The sequence below is a fragment of the Tenrec ecaudatus genome, chromosome 10 (genome assembly GCF_050624435.1).
Source record: "Tenrec ecaudatus isolate mTenEca1 chromosome 10, mTenEca1.hap1, whole genome shotgun sequence".
Classification (NCBI taxonomy): Eukaryota; Metazoa; Chordata; class Mammalia; order Afrosoricida; family Tenrecidae; genus Tenrec; species Tenrec ecaudatus.
This window is the reverse complement of record NC_134539.1, coordinates 141,894,967-141,915,584: the sequence shown is the minus strand read 5'-3', so window position 1 is coordinate 141,915,584 and position 20,618 is coordinate 141,894,967. Positions and strand designations below refer to the sequence as shown.

At 40.2% G+C, this 20,618-nt stretch overlaps 1 protein-coding gene across 1 annotated transcript in view; it reads right to left on the bottom strand.

The window, feature by feature from the left end:
• The window catches only part of EFCAB3 (EF-hand calcium binding domain 3), a 113,558-nt gene that overhangs the window by 27,561 nt on the left and 65,379 nt on the right, over positions 1 to 20,618 (bottom strand). The window contains exons 20-22 of the mRNA XM_075559677.1: positions 19,489 to 19,542; positions 18,140 to 18,244; positions 16,331 to 16,384 (exon numbers count right to left, since the gene is read on the bottom strand). Of these exons, the coding sequence (XP_075415792.1) occupies positions 16,331 to 16,384; positions 18,140 to 18,244; positions 19,489 to 19,542 (213 nt within the window). The remainder of the gene's footprint in view (positions 1 to 16,330; positions 16,385 to 18,139; positions 18,245 to 19,488; positions 19,543 to 20,618) is intronic.

Genomic DNA, 20,618 nt, shown 5'->3' with positions numbered 1-20,618 from the left:
CCTGATATCCACCTACAGTAAGCTGTGCTCCGTACTACCACAGCGCTTCCCTCAGATCCAGAATCTAATAGAGGGTTTGTTCCATCACACAACTGTGACCTCACTCACTGCTCAGGTTCAGGCTCAGGAGAGAATGACCCACAAACTCCTCCAGTCTTAGAGCAACTGGGTTTTCAATGTGGTTTCTTCAGTACCCTGAGGTTATATGTTGGTATAATCAAAGGATTTTGACATTGTTGGGAGTTTAGAGAGAGAATTAAAAAAAACCTTCTGTGTTAATAATTTTCATATTAAACATTAGTGAGTTGAAAGTTGTTCAAGTAAAACATTTCATGTAGCTGCCTTGATTGGTGATTTAAAATCATTTCATTAATTGTTTAAGCCTAGGGAACACTCTCCCTGCTATGGAGTCAATTTTAGCTCACAGAGACAGGGGAGAGTTGGGTTGTAACTATGGGAGCAGAAAGTATCTTCCTCCTGAGCAGTGGCTGGTAGTTTCAAACTGCTGAACTTTTGGCTAGCAGTCCAATGTATAACCATTATGCCACCAGGGCTCCTTTTAAGCCTTGGAAGAGGGGTGAAAAAGCAAACCTTCATAGATTTGTAGACTCCAGTGAATTTGGTTGAAAAAGAGCAGTTAAAGAAAGTGTTATGATTGTTTTATTCAGAAACCATAGTTTTCAAGGTTGGAGTTGCTTCATGGCATTGGAAATCCACAGGCACAGTGACAGAGACTATTAGTCTCCAACATGGCTAAGGACACCTTAGTTGTCTAGTTAGCTTCAACCCGTAGTGATTCTCCATGTGCAGAGTGGCACTTTGTTCTGCAGGATTTTCAAGGTTGTGAGTTTTCAGTAGCAGATGGCCATGCTTGTCTCCGGAGGTTCCTCTGGGAAGGTTTGTAACACCAGAGCCAGTGGCTTAGCTAAGTATGTCATCAGCCCCTGAAAATCTTTCAGTCTTTACTCAGTGGTAACCATTCTAGAGGTTGCTGATTTCTGCTCTGGGAGTTCATTCATTCTGAGCATGATTTAACTTTATTCTAGTCATCTCAAATTTGCTGCACTCTGTTCCATTGTGGGCAGAGACACAAAGAAAAAGAAAGGGAACACTTTATGTACCAATTAATTAAACAAATATTTATTAAGGGCTTCCTATGTTAGGGGCCGCCAAGATTTTAAATAGGGACAAGTACAGTTCCTCTTGGATGGCTTTGAGAAGTCCAACTCTGACATGTAACAGGAAGGCGGTCTACAGTTGAAGAGCAAAGACACTAGAGAGCCCAAGCGAGACGAGAAGACAAGGCACAGTTCAGCTACAGGAGAGGATAGACGTACATGAAGTGAGACAGGGGAGCCACAAAAAATTAGGCATTGCCAGGGTTGATTGTTAGAACAGAGATTATAAAAATGACATCCAAAGGTTTCATTTGGCTAACATAACATTTAATTTTTTTTAGAATTTCATAGATGAAAATATTGATACATGTTCAGTTTGTGACTTGTTATGGAATGTCAAGAGACCAGGAACAAAAGAACTATCTCCCTTAGCAGTAATGGGCAGTGGTAGAAAAACTTGTTTCCCCTTGAATTGAAACCTCAGATTTTTCTTTTTCAAATCATTTTATTGGGGGCTCGTACAACTAAGATTTCTTACTATCATAGTTCCCATCATTTTTTTCTCGTCTCATACCAAGCTCATGTCACTTATTTACCTCATGTCAGTAGACATGTGATTTTCTTGATTGTCAAGTTAAAGGGTTTGAAATTTACTAGTCTTGGGAATCCCTGATAATTTCCTAGTAGGGAAGTGAATATGCACCACTGGCAAAACGCACTCATCTAGGACCCCAAATTTGAGAGGTAACTTCCTGACCAGCCAAAGAAAACTGCCTGTGTCCATTGCAAGGAGAAGTGATTCAAGAGAATGCAGAAATTATTGAGCAATATCATGAAAATCACATTCAAGTAAATTTTTGCTAAAGTTAATTAAAAAGTGGTTGTTTCAATAAATCGTCAAGAGAACTGCCAGAAATCCAAGCTGGATTCAGAAGAGAATGTGGAATGTGAGCTTTTACTACTGATACCTGATGTCCAATGGATCTTGGCTGAATCCAGGTAATACTAGAAAGTTTGTTTGTGTTTTATTGACTACGCAAGACATTCAACTGGGTGGATCATAAAAATTATGGATAACATTTTGAAGAATGGGAATTCCAGAACACATAATTGTGTTTATTTGAAACCCATACATAGCCCCCAAGAAGCAATGGTTCAAACAGAATAAGAGGATACAGAATGGTTAAAAGTCAGAAAAGATACTGAGGAAATGGGCCACATCTGATCTCCTTTGACTAAATAAGACAAATAATCCAACTTTCCATCAACTCAAGGCTGACTGCCACAGGGCAGAGGTCAGACATGCTTCCACCCTCTATACTTCTTTTATCCTATTCTGACCCTTCCCATAGTACTACAATTTCTCTGCTGGCTTTAGAGTCGGTTGCAATGGTCACACAGAACTCACCGAAAAAGCTCACATCTATGGGGGGTTTATTTGGGGAAGTTAACAAGCTTCCATACATCAGAGTCAGAAAACAATCATTGGATCACAACAACCCTCCTCAGCCAGCAGCCAAGTTCCTCAGCCTCTCAGTCCATGGTCCCTCGGTTCCTGCCTCTGTAGATCCAGAACCCACCTGTTGCTCTGCTCCATGCTGCTCCTCTGCTCTGTCTCATTTCATGATCTCCTTGCCTCAGTCTCTGATCTAGACCTCTAGTACTTTAGGCAAGAATCTTAAACATACTCTTCTTTTTTAAAAATCATTTTTTTGGGGGGTGGGTCTCATACAGCTCTTATTATAATCCACACATCTATTGTGTCAAGCACATTTGTACATTTGTTGCTATCATCATTTAAAAATTTTTATTTATACTTGGTATCAGCTTGTAATTATCTCCCCTCCCTCCCTTATGAACCCTTGATAATTTATAAAAAAATTGTTCTTGAGAATGATTGGGGCAGGGAATGTGCAGATGTGCTTTATACAATTGCTGTATGTATATGTATGGATTGTGATAAGAGTTGTATGAGCCCCTGATAAAATGTAAAAAAAGAAAAGAGGAGAAAAAAAAAGATTAGGGAAAGGAATGTACAGATGTGCTTTATACAATTGATGTATGTATATGTATGGATTGTGATAAGAGTAGTATGAGCCTCTAATAAAATGTAATAAATAAATAAAAAATAATTTAAAAAGAATAAATAAAAAAAATTTCATGTCTTATACTGACCAATTTCTCTCTTCACCCACTTTTCTGTTGTTCATCCCCCTGGGAGGTGGTTATATGCCAACCATTGTGATTGATTCCTTCTTTCTCCTTTCTCCCTCCACCTTCCCCTTCCCCTCCTGGAATTGCTACTCTCATTACTGGTCCTGAGGGGTTGATCTGTCCTGGATTCCCTGTGTTGAAAGCTCTTATCTTTACCGTGTATATGCTCTGATCTAGCTGGATTTGTAAGGTAGAATTTGGGTCATGATAGTGGTGGGGGTTGGGAGGAAGCACTGAAGAACTAGAGGAAAGTTGTATGTGTCATCTGTGGAACATTTTGTTCTGGTGGTCCTTGTTCCTTGATAGTCTTGAGATTTCTCTTTCCCTCCTTCTGAGATAGCTCTCTTATACACAAGGGAATGGCAACTAAAACTGACCAATCCCTTCATGAATGTTTCACACACCCTATGTGCTTGGTCCCTCCTAATATTTGGTAGGGGTTACAGAGCCATGGATGGCAGCATCATATTAAGAAACTTTGGGGATTTCCAGGAAGATGGCGATGAAGTAACATATACCAGAAGTACTCTGCAGAATTCAGCCCAGGAGAGTTGTTTAGAGGGAAATTCAACACTGCTGGAATGCAGGAGGAGCATCATAAAGATAAGTAGGCACAGACCCATGGGGTTTTGAGGGGCTGGGGGCTTTTGGCTTACCTCAGTGGAGGCCAGCTGGGGTTTGACCTTGGCACCCCCCCCCACCTGTCTCTGCTGGATCTGGGACCATTTGGAGCCTGTAGGCAGCTTGGTCTCAACACAACCACAGATTGCCACCACCAGTCTCAGGGCAGGGACTGGACCCTTGCAGCTCCACAGGCAAAGATCGGGGTTCAGCTACATTGTTGCTCTTGTTTCCATCTCCTCTCTGTCCACCGTCTTGGTCTTGGAGGGCTGTACAGGGGCTTTTTCTCAACACAGTCACAGCTTGCAGCTACCTTTTCAGAGCAGGGACTAAACTCTTGCAGCTCCACTGGTGGGGATTGGGACTCAGCTATATTGTTTCCATCTCTTCACTATATCCCCCCTTTTTCCCCAACACCCCACAGGCTCAGCGGGCTTGTTTTTTAATATATTTTTTCTCCTCTTTGTCTCTTGGTCTCTCAAACACTACTGCTAACCTCCAGACCACTCCTTTTAGCCTAGGGCATTTACGCCTGTGCCACACCCAGCTAGGTGAGCTCCACCCTGTGTATCTAGCCTGAGGTTGGAGAAGGCCCTGATGACCTCCACCACGGGATACTCTGTTCAACATCTTACAGGGGAATTCCTGCCTGTGTGCCTGGGGTCCTAAGGTAACTTGGCCAACACTACTCAATATTCTAAGCTGCTGCAAGAACCTCTGCCCAACCTCTGCAACACCAAAGCAGGCAACCCACCAGCCTTCTGGGGCACTCCCCTGAGAGGGAAGCCACAGGAGGATAAAGTGGTAGGTTAATTCCATAGTGAAATAAGCTGTAGGCAGTTTGAAGAAGCATTCCTACAAGTCTCCCAGAGAGAACCAGTGCTCTTTGATTCCCTGGAAAAGGGCACCTGGCTCCTCTAAAAACAACGCAATGCAAAGAGCCACCAGTCCCAATGACGTCAACGAAAAAATGGGAGAAACAAAAGGCAATGGCAGAAGATGTCCTGAACATAATGACACGCATAGAAGAAGCAGACATTGAGCTGCCATGGAAAGAAATTTTCAGAATGTTACTTGGAGTCATACAGGATATGAGGGAAACAATACAGAAAAAGGATGAAATGATAGAGGAGATAAAAGCCATAAACCAAAGGGAAATACAGGAGCTTAGGGAAGATATTACAAAAACCAGTAGCACGGACCTTGAGACTCGACTGAAGGAAGCAGAGAACCACATCAATGACTTGGAGGACAGCCAAGCAGACTTTTACAAACATGAACAAAAATCTAATAAGATCATCAGAGAAGCTGAAGAAAGCTTAAGAGCTATGTCTGATGCTGTGAAGCAGAACAACATTAGAATTATTGGCTTACTGGAGGAAGACACAACAAAGTCATCTGCAACAATAGTGAGAGAATTCTTGGTCGAAAACTTCCCCAGCTTAATGAATGAAAACCAGGCAACCATTCACGAGGCTGAAAGAACACCAGCTATATTGGATCACACGAAGTCACCAAGGTACTTAATAGCTAAATTATCCAACTTTGAGTAAAAGGAGAAAATAATGAGAGCAGCTAGGGAAAAACAAGCAATCACATATAAAGGTTCCCTAATAAGAATATGCTTAAACCTATCAGCAGAAACTATGAAGAAGAGGAAAGAGTAGAATAACATATTCCACAAATTGAAGGAAAACAATACAAACCCAAGAATACTCTACCCAGCCAAATTATCGGTCAAGATAGATGGAGAAGTAAGAGTTTTCCCAGACAAGGAAAAACTCAAAGATTTGTTAGAAGAAACCCAGCCCTACAAAAGATCCTTGTTGACCCAGTATGTGCAGAAGAACAACACTCACCAAGCATAAATAAGAGACCGCCACATAGAACAACCTCACCCAGAGGGCAAAAAAGAGAAAACAGATCTCAAGATAGCATTGTCTTAAAGATGGAAAGAATTCAAAGGCTGCTGAGGTAAGCTTTTAAAAAGAAATGCAAAAGGGGCATAGGAAAAAAAGCTATGGCATACAAATATTTCTGGGGTGAGGATCAGGTAATATGGCAGGGACCAGTCCAAATACAGGGATATACATGGTAGACAACAAAAGAGGTGGGGAAAGGAAAAAAAATAATAAAAAAGAAAAGGGTAGCGGGGGCACAGGGTACTAACCCACCCAATGGCAGGGTATTGTTTATATCTCCACAGGGAAAGAGGGACCAGACATCAACCCAGTGCTCCAAGACATGAATGCAACATGCCGGCATGGAGTAGGGAACCAGTGGAAAGGTCTGGGGGGCCGGCCCCAATCCCAACTACTAAGTGGACACCTGCCCCTCCCCTCAGAAGAATTTATTTCAAAGGACAGCACTGAATCTACAGCTCCAGGAGAGGGACATATCTGATGGGAGCACATGGGAGCAGATGAAGGGGGAGGAGGAGAGTGGAGCACATACTGGCCTATCAGGCCGTGAGGATGATGTTTCCAATTAGAGCAGGCAGTCCACAGAGAGGACCACATGGCTGGCCCCAGTATGAAACATGACGCCCCTCACTGACCCATAGCCCTATAGGGGACAACATCAGAGACACAGTGTGGGAATTGCACCCGATCAGATTCCACCACACCGAGGCAAAATATTAAGGGGGTGCAACAGAACAGCTAGGGAATGGAGTGGTGAGGTCCCCAGGGAATGCTGAAGGTGGACTTTGGGGTCAAGGCGTGATGCCCCAACAGACTGGATTGGAAAACACTCTTAAAGGCCACCAAACAATCCTTGAACTAACTACAAGCTTTTATTTCTTGTGTTGTTCTGTTTTTTTTGTCATTGGTTTGTTGTTGTTGTTTTGTTGTATATTGTTGCTTGGTTTTGCTCTGTCTAGTTTTTGTGCATGTTATTATCTCTGCAGGTCCGTCTAAATAAGATAGGCTGGATGAACAATTGGAGGAGAAAACAATGGGACCAACAGTTCCACGGAGACATTGAGGAGGGGAGGTGGGAGGAAAGGTCGTGGTGTTAATAAACCCAGGGACAAGGGAACAACAAGTGATCCAAACTGGTGGTGAGGAGGGTGTGGGAGGCCTGGTTGGGCATGATCAAGGGTAATGTAACCAAGAGGAATTGCTGAAACCCTGGTGAGGACTGAGCATGACAGTGGGACAGGAGGGAAGTCAAAGGAAATAGAGGAAAGAGCTAGGAGGCAAAGGGCAATTATAGAGGTCTAGATAAAGACATGTACATATGTAAATATATTTATTTATGAGGATGGGGAAATAGATCTATGTGAATATATTTATCAGTTTAGTATTAAGGTAGCAGAAGGACATTGGGCCTCCACTCATGTACTCCCTCAATGCAAGAATACTTTCTTCTATTAAATTGGCATTCTATGATGCTCACCGTCCAGACACAACTGCTGAAGACAAAAAGGGAGAACAACCAAATGTGGTGAAGAAAGCTGATGGTGCCCAGCTATCAAAAGATATAGCTTCTGGGGTCTAAAAGCTTGAAGGTAAACAAGTGGCCATCTAGGTCAGAAGCAACAAAGCCCACATGGAAGAAGCACACCAGCCTCTGTGATCACGAGGTGCCAAAGGGATCAGTTATCAGGCATCAAAGAAAGAAAAATCATATCATTGTGTGCTCACCTCCATGATATGATCGCTGAAGACAAATGGGTGCATAAGCAAATGGGGCGAAGAAAGCGGTTGGTGCCCAGTTATCAAAAGATATAGCATCTGGAGTCTTAAAGGCTTGAAGATAAACAAGCAGCCATCTAGCTCAGAAGAAACAAGGGCCACATGGAAGAATCACACCAGCTTGTGTGATCATGAGTGTCAGGTATCAGGCATCATCAGAACAACAAATTTTACCATAGTGAATGAGGGGGATAGTGCAGAGTGGAGCCCCAAAGCCCATTTGTAGGTCACTGGACATTCCCTTGCAGAGGGGTCTCCAGAAGGAGACGAGCCAGTCAGGGTGTGATGTAGCAATGATGAAAAATACAACTTTCCTCTAGTTCCTAAACGCTTCCTCCCCTCCCCACCCCCCACTATCATGATCTGAATTCTCCCTTGCAAATCTGGCTAGCTAGACCAGAGGGTGTATACTGGTACAGATAGGAACTGGAAACACAGGGAATCAGGGCAGATGATCCCTTCAGGACCAGTGGTGTGAGTGGTGATACTGGGAGTGTAGAGGGAGGGAGGGTTGGAGAGGGGGAACCGATTACAAGGATCTACATGTGACCTCCTCCCTGGGGCACAGACAACAGAAAATCAGGTGAAGGGAGACATCAGACAGGGCAAGATATGACAAAATTAATAATTTATAAGTGATCAAGGGTTCATGAGGGAGGGGGGAAGGGGGAGGGAGGGGCAAAAATGAGGACCTGATGCTAGGGGCTTAAGTGGAGAGCAAATGTTTTGAGAACGATGAGGGCAATGAACATACAAATGTGCTTTACACAATGTATGTGTGTATCGAGTGTGATAAAAATTGTTATGAGCCCCTAATTTTAAAAAAAGTTATTCATAGAGTTACCTTACAAACCTGCCATTTCTCTCCTAGGCATATGACCAAGAGAAATGAATTATGTGTTCACACAGAAACTTGTGTGTGAATATTTATAGCAGCATTATTCATAACACACAACAAGATAGAACACAAATGTCCATTGACTAATGACTTAATAAAGAAAGAAAAGGCAGTCTATATACTCGATGGAATATTATTCATCCATAGCAATGCAATACTGATGGAATAAAGTACTAATGGTTGAATCTTGGAAATATTATGCTGATTGAAAAAAAGCAAACAAAAGGCCACGTATTGTATAATACCACTTTTATGAAATGTCCCAAAGAGGAAAATCCATAGAGATAGAAAGTAGAATGGTTGCCAGGGACATGAGCAAAGGAAAATCTAGAGCAACAGCTAGTGGATACAGGGTTTCTTTTTGGAGTGATCAAAATGTTCTTGAATTGGGACATGCTAATGGCTGTACAACATAATAAAACTCACCGAATTGTACTTTGTACCATGAATTTTATGATTTATGAATTATACTTCAATATTTTAAAATTCTAGGGCAGACTAAGCAAATATCTGCGGAAAGACATAAGGACTTGTACTCTGACTCATAGTCAAGCTTTTTAAATGAAAAAAAAAAAATTACAGGCTAACCCCAGACAGAGGCACCCAAAGTCCTAACCCCAATGTACTTCCCTTCTCTCCAGTGGGACAGCTATATTCTAGGAGCATTACCCCCAGAGATAAAATATCACACTTGTCTACCAACTCCACAAATAAAATAAGATGATTCCAGAAATCAGCTCTTCATCTCATTTAGTCCTAGATACCCGGATAATTTGGTGAAACTACTACATGGTTACTACTTCATGCTAGCTTAGCTCCTTGTGTCCCTGAATAAACTAAACCAAGTATCACTGAGCCAATTCTAACTCATGGTGACCCCATATGCTGGAGAGTGTAATCATGCTCCGTAGGGGGTTTATGACTGTGGTCTTTGGGAAGGGATGTCCCAAGTCTTTCTTCTAAAAAGCCTGACTGGGTTCGAGCCGCCAACCTTTGAGTTAGTACCCAAGCACTTAATTGTTAGCATTCGCCAGAAGCTCCCTCCTTCTGCATGTCATTGCTGTTCTTTGACCCAGAGACCCTACATGGGAACAGAAGAAAGCACTCGACAATTCCCGTGCCATCCTCACAAGAGTCGGTATATTTGCTCCTCTGGTTGCAGCTATTGTGTCAACCCGTCTCATTGAGGATCTTCCTCCTTGGCATTGACCCTTTGCTTTGCCAAGCATGAAGTCCTTCTCCAGGTACTGGCCCCATTTGATAATGTGCCCAAAGCATGCGAGACAAATGTCATCATGCTCACTTCTATGGATCATTTTCACTGTACTTCTTCCAAGACAGATTTGTTCATTGTTCTGGGAGTCCATAGAATATTCCGTATTCTTTGTCAATAATTCCTCCTTGGTCTTCCTTGTTTGTATGAGGATACTGAAAATACCATTGTTTGGGTCAGGCACATTTTAGTGTTAAAGTGACATCTTTGCTTCCAAACACTTAAAAAAATCATACATACATACATACTTTGGGTCAAGCACATTTGTACATTTGTTGCCATCATCATTCTTAAAACATTTACTTTCTACTTGAACCTTTGGTATCAGCTCATTTTCCCCCTCCTTCTCCACTACGCCCTCTCTCATGAAGTCTTGATAACTTATAAATTATTTTGTTATATCTTACATTGTTCGACGTCTCCTGCCACCCTCTTTTCTGTTGTCCATCCCCCAGGGAGGAAGTTATATGTAGATCCTTGTAATCGGTTCCCCCTTTCTACCCTACCCTCCCAGTATCGCCACTCTCACCACTGGTGCTGAAGGGATCATCTGTCCTGGATTCCCGCTTCCAAACATTTTATAGAAATCTTTTGCAACAGATTTTGCCATAGCTATATGTTACTCGAGTTCTTGACTGCTGCTTCCATGAGTGATGATTGTGGACCTAAGTAAATTTAAATATTTGACAACTTCAATCTTTTCTCCATTTATGATGATGAGGTTTATTAGTCCAGTTTTAAGGATTCTCATTTTCTTTATGTTGAGCAATGATTCCGCCTGATGATGGCAGTCTTTGGTCTTCATCAGTAAGTGCTTCCAGTCTTCTTCTATTTCAGTAAGCGGGATTGTGTTATCTGCATATTATAAGTTGTGAATGAGTCTTCCTCCAATCCCAATGCTGTGTTCTTCCTCAGAGAGTCCAGTTTCCTGGATTATTATCCAACACACAGACAGAATGAGGATAGCGAGAGAATTCAACCCTGATGATTACCTGTGATAGTGCAATTTCTTTTTAAAAAATCATTTTATTAGGGGCTCATACAACTCTTTTCACAATCCATACATCCATCAATTGTGTAACGCACATTTGTACATTTATTGCCCTCATCATTCTCAAAACATTTGCTCTCCACTTAAGCCCCTAGCATTAGGTTCTCATTTTTCCCCTCCCTCTCCACTCCCCCCTCCCTCATGAACCCTTGATCACTTATAAATTATTATTTTGTCACATCTTGCTCTGTCCCACGTCTCCCTTCACCCACTTTTCTCTTGTCTGTCCCCCAGGGAGGAGGTCACATGTAAATCCTTGAAATCAGTTCCCTCTTTCCAAAACACCCTCCCAATGCCCTCCCAGTATCGCCACTCACACCACTGCTCCTAAGGGGATCGTCCGCCCTGTAGTCTGTGTTTCCAGTTCTTATCTTTACCAGTGTACTTCCTCTTGTCTAGCCAGACTTGCAAGGTAGGATTTGGATCATGACAGTGGTGGGGATGGGGTGGTGGTGGTGGAAGCATTTAGGAACTAGAGGAGAGTTGTATTTTTCATCGCTGCTACATCGCACCCTAACTGGCTTGTCTCCTCCCCAAGACCCTTCTGTAAGGGGATGTCCAGTGTCCTACAAATGGGCTTTGGGTCTCCACTCCGCACTACTCCCCTCATTGATAATGGTAAGATTTTTTGTTCTGATGATGCCTGATACCTGATCCCTTCGACACCTTGTGACTGCACAGGCTGGTGTGCTTCTTCCATGTGGGCTTTGTTGCTTCTGACCTAGATGGCCACTTGCTTACCTTCAAGCTTTTAGACCCCAGAAGCTATATCTTTTGATAGCTGGGCACCATCAGCTTTCTTCACCACATTTGGGTTGTTCACCCTCTTTGTCTTCAGCAGTTGTGTCTGGATGGTGAGCATCATAGATTGCCAATTGAATAGAAGAAACTATTCTTGCATTGAGGGAGTACATGAGTGGAGGCCCAATGTCCTTCTGCTACCTTAATACTAAACTGATAAATATATTCACATAGATCTATTTCCCCATCCTCATACATAAATATATTTGCATATGTACATGTCTTTATCTAGACCTCTATAAATGCCCTTTGCCTCCCAGCTCTTTCCTCTATTTCCCTTGATCTTCTTCCTGTCCCACCAGGGTTTCAGTCCTCACCAGGGTTTCAGCAATTCCTCTTGGTTACATTACCCTTCCCAAGTGAGTATGTGTGTATCATTTCCACTGGCACTCATTGAGGGCTCGAGCTCCTCTGGATCCTTGGAAACACTTGTTACTGCCTACTTTATTACAGCCATTCACGGGGGTGTGAAGCAGCATTGTGGTTTTAATTTCCATTTCTAATGTTGCTGAACATCTGTTCCTGTGTTTATGGGACATTTGTATATCTTCTTTGGAGAAATATCAATTCAGATTCTTTTCCAGATTTAAAGCTTGGGATATTTGTATTTTTACTGCTGAATTACAAGAGTTCTTTATTTGTTCTGAATAGTAGACCCTTAGCAGATGTATGATTTCCAAATATTCTCTTCTATTTTATGGGCTGCCTTTTCATTTTCTTCACCGGACCCTTTGACTCACAAGAGTTTTGTTTTGTTTTAGAAGCTGAGGACTCAAATTCTAAGGAATCCTTAGGGATAGTCAATATAGTTCACCCCTTTAATTTTTATTTTATTTAAAAATCTCCATTTCATTTTATGAAGACATTGATAATCAATGAATTAAATGAATATCTTAGTGTCAGAGTCAGGAACACCTACTTTGCAAAATTCAGTGGACAACTAAATATGTAACAATGTAATTAGTGGTTAAAAAAACAAAATAAACATTACCATGATGTTAAGTCATTAGAAAACCTGTAATGGTTTCTAATTAGTAGTCACATGTGATGCAGTGTGGTAAAGGTAAAAGGCACTCAGAAAAACAAATGGAGAGATATTGTGTTCAATCACCTCAACAAAAGAGAGGGAGAGCGTAAAAATGGTAAGACCATTAGGGGACTCAAAAACAAGTTAGGATGTTACACTCCATCCTGACAATTCCTTCAGACTCATCTTCAATATCATTTGTCATTTCTATCAATTTATGTAGAGTTGCCATTCCTTTTGCTTAAGGACAAGATTAAGAGTTAAAATTATGTAAAATTTTGAAGTTATGGAAAGGAGAGTAGAACTGTATAACAATATCTTGCTCCCCCGCCCACCAGGTGAGTGAGAAACAGAAGTAAATGTCAAAGTTATATATAAAATCTATTTATATATAAAGCCAATTCATATTGGCTTTTCTTGGTGCCTGAACATATCAATTCCAAATTTGAAAAATTTTATAGACTCAGTATTGACAAATCATTAATCATATTTCAAGACATAAAGAAGTTAGATGATTGAAAATCTGTTGAGTCAAAAGAGAAGGATAGTTTGCTAATCATTTTAGGTTATGAATTATTGACTAAGTATGCCAACAAAATACATAGCAATTTATTTCTAGTAAACTATCTAGTGAAATGTGAGGATACAAATTATATCATAATAAACATCGGCTACAGAGTCTTTTTTCCTCACCCAACACCAGAGCCAGAAAAAGTAAAAAAGGGTTTTTGTTTACTTGTTAAAGAAAAAGAGAGACCACAACTAGGAAAACAAGAAACAGAGGTGCACGGAGAAGACGTTATTAGTAGAGACTGGAGAAGATGAGGAGGCGGTGGGAAGAAGTGGAAGAGCAGAAAGAAGAGTATTAGAAGACTAAGCAGAGAGAAAAAGGTAAGGCTGTGCCTTCTTGGCTTCATGAATGGTTTGTAGTAATTGGTTCTGAGTTAGAGGACTCATAGTCACTGAGAGCCGCTGCTTTTATAAAACTTTCTTTTGGGTTGCCAGGAGGGCTAGCTCAAGAATGACTGCTATAGCTGCTTGGGTTAGTGAATCCTCAATTATCTGAAAGCAGGAGACTAGAATCTTTTTTTCAGAGCTTGTGCTTGTCTCTTATTCAATTTTGAACTTTATTTTATGGGTCTTCAGTAAATACTTATAGATGACTAATGAGCTACATATATGATCATGGAGGAGTGTCTCCAATATCCCAAAATTTAGTAGCATAATTAAAAAATACTTTTATTGAGGTTCTTGCATCTCTTACCACAATCCATCCATTCATCCAGTGTGTCAAGCACATTTTCACATAGGCTGCCATCATAATTTTCAAAGCATTCTCTTCTCACTTGAGCCCCTGATATTAGCTCCCCATTTCTTCCCCCTCCCTTTCCCACCCTCCCTCATGAATCCTTGATAAGCTATATATTATTATTTTCATATCTTACATCATCCTCTATCGCCTCTCACCCACTTTTCCATTGTTTATCCCCCAGGGAGGGGGTTAAGGTTGATCCTTGTGATCAATTCCCCCTTTCTCCTCCCACCCTCCCCTAATCCTCCTGATATCTCTACTCTCCTGAGGGGTTTATCTATCCTGGAGTCCCTGTGTTTTGGGCTCTTATCTGTAGCAGTGTGCATGTTCTAGTTTAATCCAATTTGGAGGTAGAATTGAGGTCATGATAGTGGGGGGATGGAAGCACCAAAGAACTAGAGGAAATAGTAGCATGATTTTAAAAGCTACTGAGCAAATATTTCTGAAAGCTTTCTAGCTGTAGCAACAGCTGTACCAAGGGATGAATAAGAATGATCTTATTAAAAAATATGTTTTTCTTTTACAAGTAATAAAATGCAAGAGGACTTACTTTGAAATGTTAAATGTGGGTACCCAGAGTACACATCTATCCTCTTTTATTAAGTATACTTGTATAAAGTACCTTCAATTATTTTTACATAGGTACGACTATCTTGTCTGACACATCACATTTATGAATAGTAAAAAGATCTATAAAAATTGCTGAGCTTATCTGTTAAATTTCAGAGGTATCCAAAAGGAAATATTAGGTAATTAATATTCCTATAAACAAAAAACTCACTGAGTGGATTCCAACTATGGGACAGGATAGAACTGGCCTGTTGGTTTCTGAGACTGTAAACCTTCCCCCCCCCCCCCCCCGACAGTTTTATTGGCACATAATTTACATATCACACAATTCAATAGTTCAACTACTCAAATGAAGGAGAATAGTCCAATCATCACCACCCCATCAATCCTAGGCCCCACCCCCGCCCCATGGTTAAAATGAATTGTGCGATCACCATCCATTCTAGTGCTCCCTCTCCCCTCCCACCTTTATTATTTACTCTTGAAATCGCCTTTCCCTCCCTTCTCACTACCCTCACCCCTGCATTCCTCTATCCCCTTGTATCAGTTATTATCATATGCACTCCTCCTGTGCTCCACAGATGGGAGACCCAACAGAAAACAATAAAAAACAAAATCACACTAAGGTAATAAGGATAAAAACATAATAGTGTAAGACAGAAAAGACCCCATCAACATAAAAAAAGCCAGGGACGAAATTTCTGTTATGGAAAAAGTAAGAGATACTTGCACCCAGAACAAATTTAGGTCGCATCTATAAGGAGGTCAACTGACTAAGTATTGAGTTTGATCTAGTATAATCAAGATTACAATGGTCTCTACCTGATGGCAAGGCTGTCTGAGACTCTCGCTTGTGGTTAGAGCGAATCTGCCAGTGGCTCAGTCTGACTAGATACTCAGCAGATGGGTTTTGGGCACCTGTTGTCCCCCATAGCCCTCCAAAAATTGGGTGTTCATAATTTTAGCTCTGATGTTTTTCCTTTCACCATACTCAGGCTTTGTGCTCCTTCCATGTAGACTTTGTTGACTCCTGACTTAGATGGCTGCTTGTTTTAATACAAGCTTTTAAGACCCCAGACACCATTCCAATTGATAGGTGAGCCCCATCTACTATCTTTATCACACTTTGCTGTAGCACCCTTATCTTCAGTGATCATTTCATGAAGGTGAGTTTCAAGCAGGACCATGATGTAAGAACTGATTCTTCTTAGGTTGGAACTAGGATTTAGTGTGAGCCCCAAACCTATTCCTGGATACATGCTTTTCCTTTTTTTAAAAAAAAGTTTACTGTAACTTGGGAATTAATACATATGTCATATCATTCCATAATTCAGTCATGTCAAACATAATTGTACAATTACTTCCATTATCAGTCTTGAAACATACTTTCCTTCCTGGACCGCTTGACATCACCTCCTTCTTTATAGGAGTAGAAAAGCTTCATCTTTCTCCCAGATATATTTATAGATAGGCAAAATGTTAATATTAGTAATAAAATAGAAATAATTTGGAATAGGAATTTAAGAACTAAATGCATTAAATTATATATATATGTATATAGAAAAATGTAGGCTGCTAAAATTATGGATTAAAATTGGGTAATTGCAATAAGTATTACTAAAAGTTTTTATTTTCATTACTTCATTTTCTGAGTATATATTTTCTATAATACGCATTATTTTTATAGCCAATATAACATATAAATGCATGCATAGCATCAAATAATAAGATGTCTATTTTTACTCACATTTAAACTTCTTCAGAGCCTTCATTAGTGAATTTTTTTTAATCTTCCCACTTCCTGTAAAACAATTTGATTCAGATATAGAAGCACTCAGATAAAAACTCATCAAAATTGATAAATGTGAAATTAAAAAATATATCAGATATAAAAATAAACATTTAACATTAATTAGTCAAATGTAAACAATACATTTCTACTCAATACTTACATGTAATATTAAATTAGATATTATTATATATTTAATACTAGATTAATAAAAATAGAGAGATATTGGTTTGCGTTAGAATCTGGATAATTTTCTAGAACATCAGTGGTAAGATGGGTAATGTACTAAGAAGAAGGCAGAGTCAAAGAGAACTAAAGGCTTCTGCCAGAATGACTGATAAAAACATAGCAGCATGAACAGAAGTGGAAAAGGAAGAGGATTCGGACTGGGGTGGAGAAAGAATTATGTATGGGTATGGTCGGAGATATTCTGTTTTAGTTACTGAATGAAGACACTTGTGAAGCAAATTTTACAGTGTTAAATTAAAGGACGAATAAGAAGACGCAAATAAATAATAAGATGCTCATGAATGGTATAACAGATAATAGATATACAAAGATAAGTCAAGAAGTATTACTTCAAAATCATAGAAACTTTACTAAATAAAAATATCAAAATGTGAAGCTGTTGTTTTTCAGTGTAATTTCCATGTAGGTCTGTACACTCGTGAAGGCTGTGTCTCCATCTCTCTAAGAATTCTCTCCTCTTTGCTTTGCACCTCATCCAAATGGCAGATTTGGCATCCTTGAGGGACTCAGATTGTGTCCTTCTTCAATGCATGTTGGGTTTTGGGAACAACAACAAAAAGCCTGGAGGGGCAAGAGCAGGGCGACAGGGTAGATAAAGTAAGGATTCCCAGGGAAATTCTCATAGGGTAGCCCTTGATACCTTTGAAGAGTGAGCAGATGTATTGTTGATGAAAAAATAAATACCGGTACCTTGGTGTAACTCTTCTGCTCCCCACCCCCTTCCAATGCACTTTTCCATTTCTTAAAACTTCTGCATAACAAGGCAGCGATCATCCTGTGTCCTTTGAGAAAATATATCAAGATTTCCCCTTTGTGAATTGCAAAAAATTGCAAAAATCTTCTGAGTTGACCTCTCTGCCTTGACTGTAAGTTGGGCATTGAATAAAGAAGACCAAAGAAGAACTGATGTATTTGAATTATGGCACTAGCAAAGAATATTGAAAATACCATGGACTGTCAGAAGCACAGACATCTACCCAGGAAGAGGTGCAGCCAGAATGCTCCTTAGAAGTGAGGAGGGCAAGATTTCATCTCATGTGCTGTGTATGGGTTATTAGGAGAGACTGGTAAAGTGGAGGGCAGAGAACAAGAGGAAGATCCTCAACAAGATGGATCGACAAAGTAGCTGTAACGGTGGGCTCAGAACATGTGTCCCTATGAGTTCGAAGTGACTAGATGGCACTTCATGACAACAGCAATAGCAATCTTTACAGAAGCAGACGGACACATCTTATCCGTGTGGAACAGTTAGGTTCTAACTATTGAGCTTTCAGTGAGCAGCAAAGTGAGCAACCACTTCACCACTTGACAGCAACTGGTTTGGTTTCTAAAGATGTCTATCTTTCAGCCCCAATAAAATGATTAAAAAAAGAGATGTCTATCTTCCAATAAAATAAAAAAATTCAAAGCAAAATTTCTTACAATATTTCAAAGAAAATAGATTCATAGGAAAATAAATATGCACTACTTAAAGGAAATAAAAAAAAACAACCAACTGTTTTTAAAGAACCAACTTACCAGTAAACGACAATTGAGGCATCAGGTCCTTCATTTCTCCTTCCGTGAGTTCAATTCCTTTGCTTGCTATAAATTTGTCTAAGTCCCGGACATCAATCGCCTCTCCTTATCAAAAGTGAGGAATGAATTGCAGAAATATTACCTATCTGAGATGACAAAGAATGGAAAACACTACCTATGCTTTTATATAAGCGTCCTGGGTGCCACAAGCAGCTGGTGGTGGTTTGAACCGGTTCAGCGACTGTGGAAGCAAAGCCCCGATGAACTGCCTCCAGCGTCTGTGAAACTTAGAGGTGGAGCAGCCCATGGGAGCAGGTCTACTTCTAACACACGGGTCGCTAGGAGATGGAATTAACATAAAGGCCACAGACAACAGCATGCTTGCGTCTATCATCACTGGGTGCACCCAGACTTCACAGGTGGGCTCTCTACTCCCGGAGAGTTAGAGTCGCAGAAACTCACAGGAGTACTTCTATCCTGCCCTGTCGGGTCTCTGACTCTGTAGACTCAATGGCAGTGAGTGTGGTTTTCCCAGTACTTTACTTCTCTGGTCACTATGCTTTCTGAGAACTTTACTAATCTCAAAGCAATTAAGAAAGAAGTAAGTTAAATAAACATAAGAATAATAACAACATTCAAGATTAATATAATGGGGAAAACATATTTCTACCACTCCACATTTTTCACTTCCTAGTTTGTTCTTTGCAGATAGGACTGCTCTTTTACAACATAGCAATCTAATAATACAATTGTGTATCCTAGATCCATAACCCAATGTTATTGCTTCATAAACATGTTTCCACATTTCTACATAATTTCACAGCTTTTCAACACATGAGATCCCATTAAACTGATGGGTTTATGGAATAACTCATATGCTGTTATGTATTTGGACCATTTCACATTTAAGAGAAAGATAATCTTTAGGTAGATTTTTGCCTCCCTCCCATTGGTCTATTACATTGTTTCTTTGGAGTAAATTTCTAGTAGTGAGGTCAGTAGAGGAAAGACTGCATAGATATGCAAGCGTCACATATATCTATATTGATGTAGCTAGTTTTTTTTTTGGAAATCTCAGAGAATATTGTTAGCATTAATATAAAATACAGATTAGCAATTGTTTACCTAAGTTCAGCAATAGCCACAAAAATGGAAAATACACTAGGGAGTTTCAAAAGGTTGGAGGAAAAATTTTATTATCTTGCAATTATAATTTTCCATGAACTTTTTGAAGTCCCTTCATATTACATGAGTTTAAACATTTATGAAGGGGAAATATTTTTTTTATCATTCCAAAGTATTAATATATAACATACAACATCTTTTCATCATCATTGTTGGCAACTCACCCTTGATATAACTGACAACATCCATCAAATTATTCAGATCAACTGTTTCATCAACTGTAAGGCAATTAAGGCATAGTTCAGAATTAGGCAGGTTGATGTTACTGAGACTCAAATAAGTTAAGCCGCAAAAAGCTCTGACACTGAACAACCAAGAATCAGTAGTTCCCTCTCCCTATTGTTCCTTAGAATTTTCGGAACATTCCCCAAAATATAAGTGTTATCTTTAAATTTTAATAACTCATCTTGCAGCTCTTCTAACAATCCATGCATCACTGTGTCAAGTGCATCTGTGCATCTGTTTCCATCATCATTTTAAAAACATTTTTTTCTACTTGAGGTCTTAGTTCAGCTCCTCTTTTTTCCCTCCCTTCCCATCCTCCCACCCTTGTCAACCCTTGATAAATTCTCACTATTTTCACCTTTTACACTATCCGCTGTCTTCCTTCACCTATGTTTCTGTTCGTTCCACTGGGGGTTATATGTTGATCACTGCGATAGGTTCCCCCTTTTCCTACCTTCTCCCCTCACCTTCCCCCTACCCTCTTGGTATTGCTACTCCCATTTCTGTTCCTGATGGGTTTATCTGTCCTGGATTTCGTGTGTCAAGAGCTCTTAATTGTGTTTTTAAAAAAATTTTTAAATTAAAAATCATTTTATTGGGGGCTATTATAACTCTTATAACAATCCATACATAAATTTTATGAAGCATAATTGTACATATGCTGCCATCATTATTTTCTAAACATTTACTTTATATTGAATCCTTGGTATCAGCTCCTCTATGCGCCTTCATGACCCCTTGATAAATGATAAATGATTATTATTTTTCATATCTTACACCATCCGCTGTCTCCCTTCCCCCATGGTTTCTTTTGTTCATCCCTCTGGTTGTGTATGTTTGCTTGTGCGTGTGTGTGTGTGTGCTTATCCCTCTTGCTCCCCTCCTCTCTCCACCTTCCCCTGCCCCTCTTGGTATTGCTACTCTCATTCCTGTTCCTGGATTCCATGTGCCATGAGCTCTTATCTGTACCTGTGCACATGCTCCAGTCTAGCCCGCAGTGAAAGGTAGGAGGGGGATCATGATAGTGGGGGGTGAGGAAGCCTTAAGGAACCAGAAGAATATTGTGTGT